Source organism: Diadema setosum, chromosome 16 (assembly GCF_964275005.1).
Source record: "Diadema setosum chromosome 16, eeDiaSeto1, whole genome shotgun sequence".
NCBI classification, from domain to species: Eukaryota; Metazoa; Echinodermata; class Echinoidea; order Diadematoida; family Diadematidae; genus Diadema; species Diadema setosum.
Genome location: NC_092700.1, coordinates 32,874,744 through 32,894,829, shown reverse-complemented (window position 1 = coordinate 32,894,829; position 20,086 = coordinate 32,874,744). Strand labels below are relative to the sequence as shown.

The 20,086-nt window shown below is 39.6% G+C and overlaps 1 protein-coding gene across 1 annotated transcript in view; it reads left to right on the top strand.

Moving 5' to 3' along the window:
- The window catches only part of LOC140239832 (uncharacterized), a 58,338-nt gene extending 38,858 nt beyond the window's left edge, over positions 1-19,480 (top strand). The window contains 5 exon segments of the mRNA XM_072319653.1: positions 9,686-9,815; positions 10,942-11,002; positions 11,848-11,852; positions 13,150-13,390; positions 17,981-19,480. Coding sequence (XP_072175754.1) covers positions 9,686-9,815; positions 10,942-11,002; positions 11,848-11,852; positions 13,150-13,390; positions 17,981-19,474 — 1,931 coding nt within the window. The 3' untranslated portion in view covers positions 19,475-19,480.
- The last annotated feature ends 606 nt before the right edge of the window (positions 19,481-20,086 follow it).

Below are 20,086 nucleotides of genomic sequence, written 5' to 3'. Positions count from 1 at the left end.
AAGAAATTAAACCTCTTGAGCAAACTGCACAGGCTTGGAGAAATGTCAGGTCAACTTTTGAGATGGAATTCTAGATTAAGGATTAGCAATTGTAGATTGGGGGGATTATAAGGAGAAGGCACAGCAGAAGCCAGGCTTTCTTGGGGGAGGGATTAAAAAGCCGTGTTGACTTTGCACATTCCGGATTAGTTCCCTCCATTGCAGAGCGAGAGCATCAGGGGCTTGTTAAAGTGCTCCCCGTGGCCTTTTAAAGGAATCCGGCGCTTGGGAATCGACGAACTGCGCAGGTTGCGCTGTGACCATCGACGACCGGCGGCGGCTAACTGCACGCTCACCGTCCTCTGAGTCTGCTGTGTCAGATTTGGGCAAGCCTGTGTGTCACTGCCACAGAGTCACCCCAAAAGCTTGCCAAGACTTTGCAATGAGTGCACATGTTCTGCACAGAAAGCTCCACAAAAGCAAGTGGAGTTCATGGTCTAGAGACAGATATTGACCAAACTAGACCAAACACACACTCACGCATATTCATACTCACGCACTTGCACCCAAAGAAATCTCACTATAATCACACAAAACTGACACTGGCATTGGGGAAAAAAAAAACACGCACACGAGAAAAAAAAAAAGAAACAGTGTCGTTCTGTGTTTTTTTACTGCTCTGGAACAATCATCAACACGGGCGTTTCTAGAGCGAAACTCGGAATGCTCATCGTATGCCCGAAGGAAAAAAAAAAAGAAAGAAAAAATGACAAAGAGATTAAGAAATGTATTTCTCTCACATGTGGGGCTAATTTTTGACTCACTCCCTGTAGCAGCAACATCTGTTTGAATGATCTAATACTCTCTTTTACTTTCTATCTCTTTCTCTTTTTCTACTCTAAAGTTTCATATGTGACCACTTTAATCTCCTGGTTCATTGTGCCCTGCTGTGAGAGACGTACATGTAGTCTGACCTTGTTTTTTGTGCCCCAGCGTGTCTGCTGTGTAATTGAGCCTTTTTCATTTCTTTTCTTTTCTTTTTTTTTTGGGGGGGGGGGAGGGTCCTCTTTAGACTTTGCACTGTTCATGAAGTCTCTGATGTATACAGTCAGGTACAATTCTCGCTTGATGATAGGAGAAATTCAATTCTGGGATTTTTTTTTTTTTCAATTTAGTGTTCATGTGCATGCAGTTGAGTAAAAAGTTGCCATTTCCTTGGGAAACTGCTTTTCAAAAGCCTACCAAGAATGTGAAGGAATGAAGAATATATCTGGTATTCTGTCGTGTTAGGTTTTCCACGAGTGTTAAATGCGTACATTTTTGAAGCGACACGGTGCAGTTTAGATAGAAAAATCATCAAACTGGTAGAAACAGCACAATGCTTTTGTTTCAGGGATTGTATTAAATAGACTGATGTAGTCATGTAGATTGATCATTGTCTCATAGATTTCAAGGTTTACTCGTTTCAACACATGGGATTTGCGCACACTTTATGAGTACTGTAAACCTAGCAGTTTTCGTGTGCATGAAACTTTGGCAGATTTCGCAAGGAACCAAGATTTGCAGAAGTAAAATGCGCGCAAGTAAGTGTTTTTTTCTGCACAATGCAATGAATGCCAGTAGAGATTCGTTAAGAGTTTCATGCCAAGAAAAAGGTTGTAGGCTCCAGTTTGACAAAGTTTCATGCTGCGAATGTTGGCTGTGTTCCGTGTTTGATCTTTGAAACAACAAAGCCCCTTTGATAATCAGTTTTTTGTCATTGTAACATTGGACATGACTTCATTTGTATTTTTTTTTTTTCATGTGATTATACGTGAAGCATGCAGCTAAGACCGAACCCCTTTTCTTTGTCACAAACAGTGTACCTCTAATGGTTCAAATTTCATGGTTTGATCATGAATTTTCAATGACTTCTGAGAAACTGCCACAATATTAGTTTCATTACAGGCACTCTCCTTCTAGCAAAATTATGTGATGCAGATGTGAATTTGATGCAACTTCTTTGAAGTAAAAAGAAATTATGACTTGTTGTGAGTGTCTCCAAGCCTTTGTATGTTTGGTCATATGTTGTAGCATATATGTCTGCAGCACAGTTTTGAAACTGAGAGGGTTTTTTTCTTTTTTAATTACGAGGCAATTAAGCACTCGAGGAGAGTGCAAAAAATTTCACAGGATAGTTTCTTTCTCGTCTGCTTTCCAGACCTTGGATTTGCAGTTTTGGTTTGGAGTCAGAGCAACCCTGTGCTTTTATCAAATACCGACAACAGGGCTACCAATTCAGCAGAAATTGTGGAGGTGTTCAAACCCAGTGGTGTGGAGAAACGTGGATGGTCGATTAAATCGATCTCCATTCGCTGCTCCATTGGGTTTATTTGAAAGCTGTGAAAAGCACCTGGCTTGGTGGTCAGCGAATACATACAGGATACATACAGGATAGTATGTGAATCGATATGCTCATTGGTAAAAATCTGCTCCAGTAGAGACTCTTTGGCTGGATGATTATAGAGATCAGTAAGAAAGGTGTACTCAATTCGTTACGGGGATTCTCTAATGTGTCCAAGCTGGACCAGCCTTTCCATTCCATAGAATCCCCATGTTACCAGGTCTTGAAAGGAGGCTACTTTCAAGAATATTGTGTACATGTATGTATATGAGTCTATATCTGTATCTATGTATTGAGATAGACATTTTTATAGGTACATATATACATTATACATACATACATACATACGTACATGTGTATAACATATTTGAAGTGTGAATTTCTGCATTTCGTTTTGACCTGGGCTTTTTTTCTTTCTTTTTTTTTTTTGTGTGGAAAGCTTGCTGAATATCTAAGTAATATGTATTATTTTCATTTGTGTATTTTTGTATGTAACTTGGTATGTAGGGTCTATTTGTGTTGTTTTTAAGCAGGGCCCCTTTGTTTTTTGTTTTTTTGTTTTTTTTTTATCTAAAAGGGCTACCCTATGAGAATAAAACAAAATAAATAGGTGAAAAAAGATATCTGAAGCTTATGTAGTTCATAGTAAGTCAGCAGGCACTGACTAAATTTCCTATCTGAAAGAAGACTTTCGACCCATTGGGATAGGTCTTGAGGATTAATGATAATTGTAATAATAATAATAATAATGATAATAATAATAATAACAATAATAATTATTATTATTATAATGTTGATAATAATAATAAAGAATCAATAATTTTTTGGTATGTATAATATATACACGCTGTATTCAGAAAGTTGTTTGAACTATGAGGAGAATGCTGTAATGTACACATCATCAATGCCATTTTTTTTTTCTTCAAAAAGCTGCATTTATAAGAATTGTCACTGTCATTTTATTGACAACTAATTGTGGCTTGATTTGTTCAGTTACACATAATGTGATCTCAGAGGACATAGTATCAGCATTCATTGGGCCTAGTTTCTGTAAATATTTTGCCACTTTCATCTGAAAGTTGTGTAAGCCCTTGCCTTCACTTTCGCCTCTCAAAGCAGCCTACTCTTCAACAAATTCTCTTTGACATAATTTCTTTTTTTTTGATTCAACCATACATTCATCACAGCATAAATCTTCAACATAAACTCTTCAACGAATGTTCTCTCCAACACATATGTTTTCTTCTACTGTAATTCTCTTTGACATAAATTCTCCTCAACATAAATTGTTGGCACTATGAATTCTCTTCAACACAAATTCTCTTAAACATCGATTCCCTTCGACATTATCAATTCTCTTCAATATGAATTCTCTTCAGCATAAATTCTTGTCAGCATGAATTGTCGGCAAAATGAATTCTCAACGGCAATTCTTCAACATATATTCTCCTTGTTCATGTCCTTTGAGCATGCTTAAAGGACAAGTTCACCTTCATTAACATAAGGATTGAGAGAATGTAGCAACATTAGTAGAACACATCATTGAAAGTTTGAGGAAAATCGGACAATCCGTTCAAAAGTTATGAATTTTTGAAGTTTTTGTGCAGTCACTGCTGGATGAGAAGACTACTGCAGTGTATGATGTCACATGCGTACAACAATATAAAGGAAAATATAAAGAGAATTTCACAAAATTTCATCTTTTGAAAAAAGAACACATTCCCTTGACTTGTTACTGACATATGTTATGGGTAATAATATTCCCATTGCCTTTAGAAAGAGGCAAGTCAAGTGCTCTTTTATTATGCGAAAAAAAGTGAAAATATGTTGAATTTTCTTTACATTTTCTTTATACTGTTGTACTCATATGACATCATGAGCCTTAGTAGTCTCCTCATCCAGCTGTTCCAACACAAAAATTGTGAAAATTCATAACTTTTGCATCGACCGTCCAATTTTCCTCAAACTTTCACTGATGTGTTCTACTAATATTGCTGCATTCTCTCAATCCTTATGTTTATGAAGGTGAACTTGTCCTTTAAGTTTGTGATACGACAGATACATTCACTTAGCAATATGATAATTTGCACCTTCTGTCCGGTAATTGTCAGAAAGGTCATGTGAATATGAAGACATCAATTTTTATTGACAAAGCAGTCCTTACAATGTCTTTAAGCTAACTCTGATGGCGCCCTTTTTCAAGGTTGCGGCGATAGCTTTCGATTGCTGGTCATAAAAACAACCTAGGTGTTTGAGAAAGTGCTTTGAACCTGAAGGGTAGTGTGCCTACTTGAAGCTTGCATGAAAATTTGATCTACTGTATACGTATTTCTCCCTGTTTTCACCACAGATATACACCCGCTATGGAATTCTTGATTTATATTTGATTGCAGAACAAATTAACTCTGTTCTTATTAACTTGAGATATTTGCTATCAAAGCTGCTAAAAAGACCAAATGATAATAGAATATGGGATTTTTTTTTTCACCATAACTTGAAAAATATTCCCTGTTATCTTGTTATGTAACAAGTGAGGTATCGCTAGAAAGTGGTATTTTGTTCTATCTGATGACAGACATTCTTTAAAATGTTTAAAAATGGCTCTTAACTCCTTTTGTGATCAAACTCGTCACATACTGTATGTATGTCCTAATTTAGCATTTGTCACATCTGCCTGTAGAAATCTGAATTTTCTCATGACATGGAAGTTACAAATGGATTTCTTCTTATTTTCTGTGGCCTATGAGAAATCATACAAATGGAGCCATTTTAGGCGAGGGAAAAAAAACAAAACTGGACAAAATAAAGTTGAGTTTGTGCTGCAGCTTAATGCCTGTAGATATAAGAGATTTAGACCTGGTAATCATGTGTACATAGGGAATTTATTCTGCCTGAAGTGGGATATTGTTTTACAGGTTTTTAGCCAATCTCTGGGCTTTGTGTCCGTATTTTGAGGGTTCAGCTGAGACCGAGGCCTAAGCGTGTCGTTGAGGGTATGGGCAATTACAAAACCACTGAAGGCTTTTAGTGGACTTTGCTGTACTTTAGACATCTGTTGGCGCTCCCCTAACTGGTTTACTGAAAAACGGCGGTCTTGATTTGAAGGCAATCTTTGGCGCAAATGCCACATTTCATATATCTTTTAAATAAATTGCCACAAAGCAGATAAATACAGTTTCTTTATGTTCTTAAATCTTCTTGATATTCAGTTCCTTATGATTGAAAAAAAAAGGGCAAAGATAATGCATGGTGTCTAGTGGGATGTTCTAGTTTCATGCGCATATCATTCATATTTTTTAGCATTGAATCACTTTGTAGAAGTTGCTATTCTCAGCAGTATTTAAGTTTTATTTCATAAATCTAAATGCCACATTCATTTGTCATTTCATTTCTTGATCCTTTTGCCCTAGTGAGCATAGAGTATTCACAGGGACAAAGTACATGGAACCTTGTAATTTGTACAATAATTCATATCGCATTACATCCAATGAGAGATTATAGAGGCTATCGTTTGGTAAACATCTACATCCATTACTCAGATATCCCTGAACCAGCAGTGAAACTTTGTGACATTTGATTCTCTTGGTTTTACACATATCACAGGGATTTGGAAGCACAAAGAAACCACTGAAATGGGTACAAAGTTTATCCCAGCCATTTTGTTGCAGTTTTGTTTCCATTCATTACCCCCCCCCCTCCCCCTTTAATAGTCTGACAATCTGGCTTATTCTCTTCATGGAGGATTTTCACACTGCAAGATTTCCTCATTCTTAATCATGTTTAGGGCTGTGGGCTATACCCACACTGCAATGAGACTCCAAGCTGACTAGCTTTTCAATTTCAAAGGAAGTTTGATACAACAGCTGTATCACAAACTCCATAGCTTGTCACCCAAATGTACAATTTGGGATGTATTTACACATGAGAGTAATTATAGTCGTGTGTGCAAGCAAACTATTTATCAACTCTTTTTCTCGGCAGAAACAGGTTTTCCAAACGGTTTTCAGACAATTTTTACGAGATGATAAACGCAAAGCTGTTTTGAAAGCCCTTTCGGAAAGCCTTTTCGAAAGCCGAAAATTTGTGCTTTCCGAAACAGGTTTCCTAAACAGGTTTCAAGAAACCTGTTTCTAGAAGCCTTTTGAAGCGAGATAAACGCAAAGCTGTTTTGAAACAGCTTTGTACTGCAGTTACGAACCATGCACGCCTTATATGACCTCTTCTCCTCGGGTCGAATTGCACATTGCAGCTGTGCAGTGACAGGCCAGTTATCGTGTTTGCGAAGAGTTGATAAACGCAACTATTTTGGAAGCCGTTTCTAAAGGGCTTTGGAAACGGCTTTTGAAAGCCGTTTAAACAGGGGAAAGATGATAAACGCAGCCTTTATTTCATATCATTTCAATTGTTTATATATTTCCATTTCAAATGAAAATATGCAACAAATACAATGCATACACAATGCTCTATCACCATTTTCTTGCAATCTGAACATAAGCCTTTGTTTGCAGTCAATGTGACATGAAAAGAGAACTTTGAAAAAAGAAAAGAATGGAAGACACTTCTTGACCTCAATGAGCCAAGCATTTATGGAAGAAATGTGATTGTCTAATTGGGCTCCAGAATTGAAAAAAAAGAATGTGATAAGCATGAAACATGCTTTGAGATACAAATTTAGAGGTTCTTGTAAGTCTGAAACCTTTGGTAGCCTCTGAAAGGACAAGTTCACCTTCATTAACATAAGGATTGAGAGAATGTAGCAATATTAGTAGAACACATCATTGAAAGTTTGAGGAAAATCGGACAATCCATTCAAAAGTTATGAATTTTTGAAGTTTTTGTGCAGTCACCGCTGGATGAGAAGACTACTGCAGTGTATGATGTCACATGTGTACAACAATATAACAAAAATATAAAGAGAATTTCACAAAATTTCATCTTTTGAAAAAAGTACACATTCCCTTGACTCGTTACTGACATATGTTATGGGTAATATGTGACCGTGCACCTCAAAACGAACATAAAGTCGCACACACTGATTTTGCGTGAGGACTGAAAATAAATGAAATGGGTCAACCTAGCCGAACTTAACTTTTTCATATTTTCTGAAAGAACGGGTCTTCTTTTACATTATGCTAAAATTTGGTGTCATAAAACGGGGAGGAAAGTGTGTTTTATCTCGAACATTTTTGGTAGAAAAGTGTGATTAGGTGTGTCTTCAGAATCCCGTTTTCATTTCTGAAAAACCTTGTCCACACTCTTCACTTTCAACTCTAATAACTTTTGAAAGGATAGTGCTACTGCTTTGAAAGTTGGCATTAATTATGGACAGAATGTGTTAATGAGGCATGCTTAATTTCAGTTTACTCTGATAATCCCTTCATTGTTGTTACTCTGGTGGTTTACTTCCTGTTTTTTGTCCCATTCATTGCACAGCCAGCACGGTTTGGTAAAGATTAAGCGCTTGAATAGACACTGTACTTCAGAGCCTCTTTTCTCAGTTCACACTTTTCCTGAGTTTGTGCTTTCTTTCCAATATTTAGATAGGTTAGGAGAGTCCATTGGATTTGAGTTATACATCATTTTAAAGCTTAAAGTCTGCTCTTTCAGAATATTGTCTTAACTAAAAATTCATGTCTGGCGACTTTTTGTTTGTTTTGAGGTGCAGGGTCACATATAGACTGAAATGCTTTGCACAGAATCTGGCTAGTCTCATTTTGTTTCATATCATTTCAATTGTTTATATATTTTCATTTCAAATGAAAATATGCAACAAATACAATGCATACACAATGCTCTATCACCATTTTCTTACAATCTGAACATAAGCCTTTGTTTGCAGTCAATGTGACATGAAAAGAGAACTTTGAAAAAAGAAAAGAATGGAAAACACTTCTTGACCTCAATGAGCCAAGCATGTATGGAAGAAATGTGATTGTCTAATTGGACTCCAGAATTGAAAAAAAAGGAACGTGATAAGCAAGAAACATGCTTTGAGATACAAATTTAGAGGTTCTTGTAAGTCTGAAACCTTTGGTAGCTTCTTATAGGACAAGTTCACCTTCATTAACATAAGGATTGAGAGAATGTAGCAATGTAGAACACATCATTGAAAGTTTGAGGAAAATCGGACAATCCATTCAAAAGTTATGAATTTTTGAAGTTTTTGTGCAGTCACCGCTGGATGAGAAGACTACTGCAGTGTATGATGTCACATGCGTACAACAATATAACGAAAATATAAAGAGAATTTCACAAAATTTCATCTTTTGAAAAAAGTACACATTCCCTTGACTCATTACTGACATATATGTTATGGGTATTATTCCCATTGCCTTTAGAAAGAGGCCAGTCAAGTGCTCTTTTATTATGCGAAAAAAATGAAAATATGTTGAATTTTCTTTACATTTTCTTTATACTGTTGTACTCATGACATCATGAGCCTTAGTAGTCTCCTCTCCAGCAGTTCCTACACAAAAGTTTTAAAAATTCATAACTTTTGCATCGATTGTCCAATTTTCCTCAAACTTTCATTGATGTGTTCTACTATTTCTATGCATTCTCTCAATCCTTATGTTAATGAAGGTGAACTTGTCCTTTAATTCTTTCCTCGGATGGGGTTCTTGCCAGAAAGAAGGAATGGGGGGGGGGGGGGGGGGGGAGAGAAATAGAGGACATGCAGGGTGATAAGTTTAACAGAATGGAAAGGCACTTAAAGTCAATCAAATCTCTCCCTGGTTCCCAGCCCCTCATAATGGGGAAAGGTCATTATGCAGTATGTCCTCTCTCTATCTAGAGAGAAACAGATAGATAGATAGGATGGATAGGATAGATACTTAAGATAGATACCTATCTCTATCTAGAGAGAAACAGATAGATAGATAGATGGGTGGATGGATGGATGGATGGATAGATAGATAGATAGATACAATAGGATAGGATAGACAGACAGATATATAGATAGTAAATATATAGATAAATAGATGATAGATGTACAGATAGATAGAGATAGATGGAGACACAGATAGATGGATAGATAGATAAGTAGATAGATAGATAGATAGATAGATAGATAGATAGATAGATAGATAGATGGATAGATAGATAGCGTGAAAAAAACCAGACAAAGAGACCCAGTGAATTGCTATCAAGATGGCTTGTAGAGAGATTTTTTCTCTCTTCAAACAAACATTTTTTGTGTGAATTTGTATATTATTTTCAAGCCTACCCGAAAGCTTCGTGCACTTGCGAAATGATCACAGGCAGGAGACTGGTGAATTTGAGGGTTTTAAATGTCTCTGTCTTTCTTGTGGTCATTTGTTCCAGGTGTGATTCAAGTCAGGAACTGGAAACCCCTCCCGTTTTCTTCCATCACCGACAACCAGCAGTCGTCAGTCGGCCAGCTTTTCGGCGATCTCCTCTCTCACATCACCCTCAAGATCTCCATCCTCTCAAGGTAAGTTTGCCTCTTCTTCTTTGTCGACTTTCTGGGCCGTTACCGATCGGACCTTCACTGTCCAGTGATGCTAGCCTGGAAACATTGAACTGCACCTTACTTGAATACGAGACCAGTTTGAGGCAAATAATTTTCACACAACAACAGATATATAATGGACTCTTACATGAATACCACAAAGATTGGAACAGTCATTCGAGTGGATTCCCCTCTGATCAGTTGCTAGTCATCCCCTTTAAATGAGTGTTTGTCACCTTTTTTTGTTTTTGCCTTTGTACATAGTGAGCATGAACAACACCATATTCTCCTGGCAGGGCATTGCAGCATACTGTATATAGATGCCATATATTTTGCAAGTTTTTTGTTTTTCCTGAATTTCGGGAGTCAAATGCTATTTGCAAATTTAACAACATGGCAGAAAAAAGATCAGCTCTGATCGCAACATGAATGCGCTGTGCACGTGTACATTTCTCCGTTCATTGCTGTTCTCCATGATCGCAAAATTTAACCACTCGCGAAATTGTGGAAAAGTCCCTATTTGTGAAAAAATCAGCCCTGCTATATACAAATGTGTGGCATATTTTTTCACAGATTATTTGTGTAAATTATATTTGGGACAAGTGGGACTGCCTGCAAGAGCCACTCTTAATCAGGGATATGCTAGTTAGGTCTTTACTTGCCCAAGAGTAGGTTAAAGTTGCCCAGGGCTAGTGGGCAAGTAGATTTGTAGCATCTTGACATCCAACAATTGTATTGCTTATTGATGTTTTCACCTCTTGAAATGGACACAGAGAAGGAAGAGATAATATCTGTTTTCCATCCCCCCAGCCATATTTTGTCTCCCGCGTTTATCAGAGTGTTGTTAGGTTGCCGTATAAAGCGACTGACTTGTCTGTGCCATCGTGTGACCAGTTTGCTATTTTGTGGCCAGGTTACATTATGCACTGTTACCATGGTGAAGAATGGGTCACACCAGAAGACTTTGTGTAGCTGTAGGAAGTGATGAGACACATAATTATAAAAAACAAACACAAACTAAAAGACCCCAAAATTGCTTCACATGAATTTAAAGAAAAGAAGATTACATTAGTAAGCACAGTATCCAAGGCTTTTACCCTAAAGACAGTGGGAGAACAGAGGGTTGGTAAACATCATCATCACCATCATCATCATCATCATCACCATCACCATCATCATCATCATCATCACCACCATCATCATCATCATCATCATCATCAATATCATTATCATCGTGATCATGTTCATGATTACTGGTAATTACTTACATATTTCCTGGAAGCCCCACCAAGAGATCTTGTGGTAAAAAGCAATTCAGGAGAAGTCTTTGATAACACCTACCCATTCCCCAAAAATATTTTTGCATTATTGCATAATATTGCCAGATATTTTGGGGATCATGGCTGTACTGTGTTCATGGTCACTGTAGATGCATTATGTTTAAAAAAAGAATCTGATTTCGATAATGACCAGTGCTATCTGTCAAACTTTAAGTTAGTTTTTAATGAAATCCTCCCCCCCCCCCCCTTGCAGCTATTAGCCTATATCAGGGCATGACACCAACTTTTTTCTCCGATGGCCACTAAAAGTAATCTTTTTAGAAATTTGGTGGCCCAGTATCAGTTTGTAGTAGCCCCAGGTCACCACTAATGTTGCGGCCTGTCTTTAGTCACATGGAAGCGAAAGATATTGCCTCTCTCATCTTTGTTAAAAAGAAGGAGAAAATGGGTCTCAGTATTAAAAGCTGCGATGAATGTCATCACTTTGCTGAATCAAAGCAAATATCAAGTCATCTACGTTTTATTTTCATTTTTCTGAATTGCCTCAAATGCTTTATACACGTCATGTAATTAGTCTTCTCTCAAGGCTCTGACAGATTTACATTCTCTTTTTGTGCTCATGTGTTTCCTTAAAGATGAAGGGGGAGGGAAGTATTTGTGTGAGATCTGAAGGTTGATGGGGAATGGAATCACAAAAACATTCTAGTCTTGTAAGTTCTTTCCATGCAATGAAGGTCAAGTACGTAAGTGAAATTTCAAAATGGGTATTTCTGCAACCTGCTCATTTGACTCAAATTATACAGCTCTCAGTCACTTATACTGATATGTGTGAAATCTCTAGAGTTTTACAGTAAGCCTCCAGAAGTCTATCCTTTTGAGGATGGGGAGTATTGAATGGAAGCACCTTGATGCTACTACTTAGCTCCTTGTGCTGGCTTGTCCATGGATTAGGATGGTGCAAGTCGAAGGGCATTGTCTCTACAAGCGTATTTGCTTCTTGCCTTCTCTACCATACCCTGAAACAGCAATGAGAAATGCAGCTAAATGCGACCATTCTTGCTGTCAATTTTTAGGCTGTATAGGTGTGATGGGAGTGCATCCACTTTTTGGGGATGTCTTTTCATTCCTGCGATCCGTTACAAGAGAACGAAAAAGGCGCGATGCCTATCGCGAGTTGCGCGGTGAACACTTTGGTTGTTCCATTGTTGTTTTTCCATCTCGCCAACTCCCCCCACTGCATCGGCAGTGTGTAAGAAGATTAGGAAATGCTAGAGTTCATAGCGGATTAGCGTGTGATGTCTGCCTCTCCACTAGTGAGAGGAATTGTGTTTTTTCCGGGAGAGTTGGGGAGAGTTTTCTAGTGAATATGTCTTCCTGGTGGACTTGATGGTTTAGTAGCTGAAAAGGACGCCAGCTCTTTAGTTCCCATTGAATATGTCATCTTTGGTATTCAGCAGCTTGTGAGATAGTGGTTAATGCAATCGTGATGTTTTTTTTCCATCTTCTTCCTATTTTGTAAGTGTGGATTATACAATGCAACAATTATTTGCTTGTGCTGCTAAAACACTCTTTTTTTTTTTCTTGGCATTCCCTTGTTACACCATAGTGCAATTTGTTGGTAGGACTACATTGTATGAATCCAGAAGAATTTTATTAAGAGAAACTGAAAGAACTTAACATTGTATTTCATGTAATAGTGTAAATCCCACAACTGACTACTAAGCTGAAAGTATGTTGTATGGGATACAGCTATGTATCCACTGTTGTTACAACAACAAAAAAAGACAAAGTAAACCAAATGGCATGATTCTTGTAACCTTTATTTATGATATGGATGAAATAGGAGAGGAAAGATTTTTTTTTTTTGCGTGGTAGCATTGTCTTGCTCTCATATAGTGACTTTTTGAAAACTGGCAAAGGTGCTGCATAAGATGATTATGGGTGTGGTTGTCAGTGCGTGTGAGGAGAGAGACAATATACGCTCACTTCCTTTGGTTGAAATGATCAAGATGGCGGAGTTCTCTGCTTTCCCCCAGTGACACGGCGACGCCCAAACACTCCGCTCCCACCGGTAGGAGCTCCTCAGCCAGCATCAACTCCCTCCTACGGCGGGGCCTGGACCTTCCGTTCGGCATGATGGCACGGCGCATGAAAACGGGGGACGGGCGAAGTGCGGGCCGCGCCCACCCAGCCCACGAACTGCGGGTCAAGCTCCTGCAAATCCTGGAGAAAAGAGGCCCCACCCTGCTGGTCAGCCATGGATGCCCATTCTCACAGGTGAGTGGTATCCACGTTTGTACCTCTCCTCCTGGTGTCCCATTCTACCACAGATGATACCTCTGCTGCTGCTGCTGCTGCTGCTGCTGATGATGATGATGATGAAAATAATAATGGTGATGGTTATGATGATGGTATTGATGGTGATGATGATAATGGTTCTGGTGTTGAGTAGTGCTAATATCGGTGGTTCTGGTGTTTTTAGTGGTGATGATGGTGCTAGGGGTGGTGATGGTGTTGGTGGTGTTGGTAGTGGTGATGGTGGTGATGATTGTGATGATGGTAGTAGTGATGATGATGGTGGTGAAGCTGTGTGGTGTTGGTGGTGGTGGTAGTAATGGTGATGATGATGATGGTGGTGGTGGTCTTGATGATAATGATGGTGGTCCTAGTGGTGATGGTGGTGGTGGTGATGATGGTGACTAGTGGTGGTGGTGGTGATGATGGTAATGATTATGATGATTATGGTAAAAAATTTTCTCATTGAATTTCCAGGTATATGGATCATGATAGGCAAACACATAAACCTTTTGAAAAATCATCAACAATTCAGTGACAGTCCTTCAGATTGCCCCCTCCAGATTTTGGCAGAAACTGGTTTTCAGGCCTTCTTGTGGCAAAAATGTCCAAACCCTCTTATGATACTTGTTGTTTACTTCATCCTGTGTAGAACACTTAGATTTATCAACCCCAATATCTTCGTTTTCCTCTTAGCTTTCCTGTAACTCTATGCATATATGGGCATTACAGAAGATATTTCTGTCGTTTTCCAAGTAGGCATTTAGGCAAGCGCCTTAATACTTTTAGACAGACTGGTATCCATTTAATCCGCCTGCCCAACAGTGACTTGTACTTGTCGGGGGCAAGTGGGGGAGTGAGTTGTAACACCCCGATAGTAATGAAGGCTTTGAAAAATCTCGCCTAAACCACCTGTTTGTCACGCAAGTGGGCAAACGTTCACTTCTTTATGCATTAGAGGCTTGGTCCATCGTATTTTTCTGCTTCTTCTTCTTCTTCTTTGTTTTGTTTGCTGCTTTCAGCAACCACACGATCAAGACCTTCGATACTACAAAAGTGTAGCTAGTGTCCATTTCAATTGGCTGTGGCAAAGCTGTGCAGTGTCACAATGACCACTGTGAGAAAAAATGGATGGCCATGACCGACGCATAGACCCAATATCATAATGCATTTTTTTTTTTTTTCTTGGGCCATTGTCGTAGCAGCCAGTAGGGCAGTCCAGGCGTTACCTGTGTGTGAGCTTGCCTTGTGATTCTCTACAGATTTGAGGAAGGATTATTTGATTACATTGCACTTGTTCTGCTCATTTTTCCCAGCATGTTGTGTGTGTGTGTGTGTGTGTGTGTGTGTGTGTGTGTGTGTGTGTGTGTGTGTGTGTGTGTTTGTGTGTATGATGTACTATATAAGGAAAGAAGATAAAGATCTCTTTCTAGGCAATCAGTGTGTATGTGTGTGTGTGTGTGTGTGTGTGTGTGTATCTCTGCGTGTATGTCTGATCTGTATATGAAACCATGGTGTGTTATGTAAACACTAAGGTGCACACAGGCAGGGAAACACATACACTGTATACCCACACACACAAGCAAATGATATTATTATCATTTTTTTTTTTTACAAAGACCTCATAATGTTGAATAGAAAATGTATGTTTGGCTAGTGGCCATTAGTGACAGAATATGATTTTTAGTGTGTATCCTGCCATTAAATATCTGTCTGTCTTAAGAATAAATAAATGAATGAATGGAAAAATAAATAAATGAATGAATGAATGAATGAATGAATGAATGAATGAAGAATGAAGAATATCATGAAGTCTTAATCCACCCCCCCCCCCAAAAAAAAAACAACAACAACAACAACAAACAAACAAATCTAAAAAAAAGGTGTTTTCCCACTTTGGGTTCCGCTGGCATAGGTGAATATTAACTTAAGATGTTGACTTTTTTCTTAAAGCAATGTGTTGTGAAAATTTCTTAGAGGTTGCCATCAATGGAAGCTATGATAAACCAATATAATAATGACAATAACTAATCCGTTGATACGAAAAAAAAGATACACCACGAAAGCACTTGAATTAATCTACTATAATGCTCATATATTTCAACATTGATGTGATAATCATATTTCTGTAGTCTGTATGTACACGTATGTATACAAGATTTCTGTCTTGTCTATAGTGTAGTCAGAGAGGGATTTTCCCAAATATCTTGCAAGCATTCTAGTAATAGTCCCACCCATGCATTTTTTTTTTTTTTGGGGGGGGGGGGGGGGAGGGGGTTGAGTTTATAGTAGAGCAGAGTAGCCAGGGCGTTGTGAAGAGTTTGGTGGAATGAGTGATAATGTCACGTTATCTAATATCTTACATTAAAGAACTGCTATTATGACACACTAAGAAGTTACAAAACATTCTGCAGAGCAAAATATTGATTCTAAGATTTTAGATTTTAGATTTTTAAGAATAACTACCAGAGGCGGGAGCTGTTATACGGTTTTATGAGGTTCGCTTTTGAACACATGATGTCATGGTTCATGAATATTCATAAGTAGCATCTATGTTTTAGAGATATTGTCTTACCATCGTCCTTGGTACGGAAAAATAAGAAGGGTGAATTGAATGCAAATACATACAAGACAAAGAACATGGGATGCTGTATATGGCATCCCAATTGAAGCTGAAATGACAGGCTTAGAGTCGTAAAAATAAAGAGGGAGGGGGGAAAAATCCGGATTAGGTTTGATTGATCTAAATTTAGACGTTTGCGGTGGACGAGAAGCAGAACGAGAATGAGGGAAAAGTGGCGTGCTTTTGCCGATCTGTGGAGAACCACTGCCTATTCTGATAGCGTCGTGAGTCACCAAATTGGCAATACGACGTGGATGGATTGCTTTGCCGAGCTGGGATGTGTCAATTACTTGGACGTTTGACGTGAATCATTGTTTCCTCTCTGTTGAAAGCCGGGGTCTCTAGGTAAACTTTTTTTTTTGCCTTTTTCCCCCCTTTTTGTTAACGATCCTGGGGAGATGTTCCTGCAGATTTAGAGAGCTCTTGAAGGTAAATGTGGTGACGAAAAGCGCAGGCCGATGCAAATATGCATACAAAGTTGTACTTCGCGTTTTTACAAACAGAATGTTGCTCCTTTGAGTAAGCGAGCAGTACCATGTAAAGTCAAGAAGACAAAGATTAAGTAACATTTCTTTAAAAGAATTCAAACAAACAAACAAACCCCAAACTGAAAACAAAGTGAAATAAAGCTATGGGACTTCAGCAAAAACAAAATCATATTAAAATGTTAAAGATAGGGATGGTATGTTGACTTAACACTATGCCACTCTACGCAACAATAGAAGCAAAAATAGAAATTTGGGGGGTCTAGATACATGTGTTCAAGCTTGCACTTGTGTGCTTTTTTACCAATGATGGATGTTTTCATTTGCAGAGTGGACCCTTCCTCTCCAAGAACTGAGTAGGAAGCGTTCACATATACATTTCGTAGTAGTTTTTTTTTTCAACATTTTGTAATGCCACCAATATTTCTGAAATTGAGAAGACGTCACCTCCCAAAGCACAGAGGCTTGTGTATATTTTCTGTAAGGTTGGAGATCAGTGAATATACTTCCTACAAAGGCATAAGACCAATTTCTCATTCAGCTGCTAGAGTCCTTGATTGCGAATCTAGCTGCTTACAAAAGTGTCTTGCATAGATTCCAAAGCGCAAAATCCTAAATGCCTGCAAAATATGTAGTGCAGTACATTAATGTTTGACTCATGAAGAATGCGACAAGCTCTGATGAAAGTAACGGATGTTATCCCGGTTGTGGGAAGTGTGTGACACATGCGCTGCAAACATCACAATCACATGACTAGAACGGTTATTTTAAGGAACCCCAAAGACACTGTATTAGGTGATTAATTGACATTTGAATGGTCATAACTTTCGGTGCTTTATCACAGATGATAACTTTCTTATAGGGGCAGTTTGAAAAATTTTGTTCTAAAAAAATTTGCAGATAATCTGCTTGATTCTTCCGTCATGTTCTGAACCTCTATGTGTATTTGGTGGGTGTAGATCCTAGGGTAATGTTGGTAGACTCTGAACATGCATTGCATTTTTTTGCTCACAAAGACTCCAGTTGGAATAACTAGTTTGGATGAATGATTAACATTTGATACTTTTTCTATGTCTGTGTGTGTGTGTGTGTGTGTGTTTGTGAATGTGTGTTTACAATTGATAGTGTGTGTGTGTGTATTTGTGCGTGTATGTGTCAGTTTTATCAAGTTGTATTTTTGCACTTGTGGAGAATCATTTTTATAAAGATTGTTTTTGCCTTATTGTATCCAATAAAGAAGGAACAATCAGTTCAACAATCAGTTCAACAAGCAGTTTTCCATGATAACAAACACTCTGCAAACATGTTGCATTCCAACAAGTTGCTGTTATCATATCATACAAGACTTTACTGGTTAGCTACCATTTACCCACATTTCATAAGAGATATTATTCACCAGCATTCTGATTTATTATATAGCTATCTTAATCCGATCCTTAAATTCTTTTGGTTTGTCATGCACAGGTTACTGTTTCGCAGATCCTGCAGGGCAAGTACACCAAACAGTTGACCATAGAGAAGATCCAAGCTTTCTACCAGTGGTACAACATCTACAACGGTCTGACGGATAACACCATGTTGCCAGCAGACAAGGTGGACAGCGCCACGCTGCCTCGCATCAGCTCCAGGCACTGGCGGCGCCCCCGCACCCTCTTCAACCCGCGCACGGAGCTCCCGCGCCTCTTGCGCTGGTACCGCCAGAACCCCCGCCCGAGCCGCGCCGAGATGGAGGTGTACCTGGCAGAGCTGAACTCGTCGGACTTCCGCCAGAATGGCACCCCCCTGCAGTACTCGTCCATCATGATCTGGTTCAAAAATGCCCGAGTGAAGTACCGGCACCTGCTCCGCTCCAGTGCCATTGCCCAGATGCATGAAGACATGACATACGCATCCATGCGATCACCGGAGGAACTGGTGGTGGATGAAGACAAAGAGAGGGATGATGAGAAGGAAGAAGAAATGGTTGTGGAAAAAGAGGATGAGGATGAGGAGGATGAGGAGGAGGTGGAGGAGAGAGAGAAGGAAAGGGAACGGGGACCACCCACCAAGGGACCGTCCAGGAATGCATCAAAGAGCCCCGCGAGAAGTCCCGCACGGAGCCCCGCAAAGAGTCCTGTGAGACCTCTCCAACTGAAGCAGGAGCCCATAGTGGAGGCAGAGGACTCGGAACGCAGCGAGAGCCGCGTGGAAGCGGCTGTCCCCAAGCCTGTCATACTGCCCTCATTGTTGCACATGCAGGCCAAGCCACACCTCCAGCCTGTCAGTATTGTCAGCAATGGTCTGATCGTCCCAAGTCGGCTACCAAATGGCTACCAGCAGCCTGAGGCTGCCCTCCAGGTGCCAGACTTGCGGAAGATCGCGTCAGGTTTTGGAATCTCGTTAACCCCCGAAATGGCCGCAGCGGCACATGGGCTGCCCGTCAACGCCATAGCCCACTCCCAGTACCTGCAGGCGGTGGAGCTGATGCAGAAGGATTGCCCCACGGGGAGGATAGACTACCACAACGGAGCACTGTCCGTTCCCAAACCAACTCCTCTCTCCCTGACTACTTCGTCGGCATCGCAGCACAGGACGTCAACGCCCCAATCGCACAAATCGCAGTCAGAGTCCTCCCCGAAGCAGGCCAAGTCGCCGCAAACGACCACCTCGCAGACGCCCACGGCGCGCATTCCCCGCAAGCGCTTCACCATTGACCCAACCTTTGAGGTGCCCAAACTTCAATCATGGTTTGCCATCGACCCGCGGCCCGACCGGCAAACCATTGAACGCTATGTCCAGGAACTGAACTCCAGCGAGTGGCGCCGCCACCAGCCCAAGTACAACAATCGAGTGGTCTATGTCTGGTTCAAAAATGCTCGTGCCAAGTATTCAAAGATGCAGTCGATTGCCACAGACCCAGAGACAGAAAGGAGGCGCTCAGAACTAATCAGGATGCATCACGAAGCCCAGATGTCATGAACTTTTGCCTTAGGTTTTCGAAATTTGTCCATCATGCCAAGTTCTTCTTTCCTTTGGTAAAACAAAGAAGAAGACGCAGACATTTCGTCGTCTTGAAATAGCAATTTTTTGAAAGAATTTTGTAGAAGACGAACTAATATCTTGGTACCTTTTATACCACGTCTGATAATCTATGACCACTTGCGCGATACATCTCATTTCTACAGTACCATGTGCGAGCGGCGTGTGTGCGCCACCAACCAGCATCTCACCGAGTATACCTAATCGTTTCTTCAGAAGTACTGCAACATTTTCGCTTGGAGTTTGTCAATAGCTCGAAGTCATCCAATGCCAAGTGAAAGTATTTGAGGTGGCGTGTTGGTTTGCTCTCAAACTTTGTTTGATGGGTCAAATTGAAGGGGACAATCAAATGAATTGCATTTATTTGTGCAATTTTTATGTGCTGAAACATAATCATTATCTGCACTTTCTAGTTTCCAGATGGTTTTCCTGTCATAAATTTCCTAACTTCATTTCTCAAATGAATTATATTTTATTTCTGTGTTTTTTTTTCCTCTTTTTCTTTTTTTGTTGAAGCAGAGGTGTTCTTCATATGTATGTGTAGTTTATGTA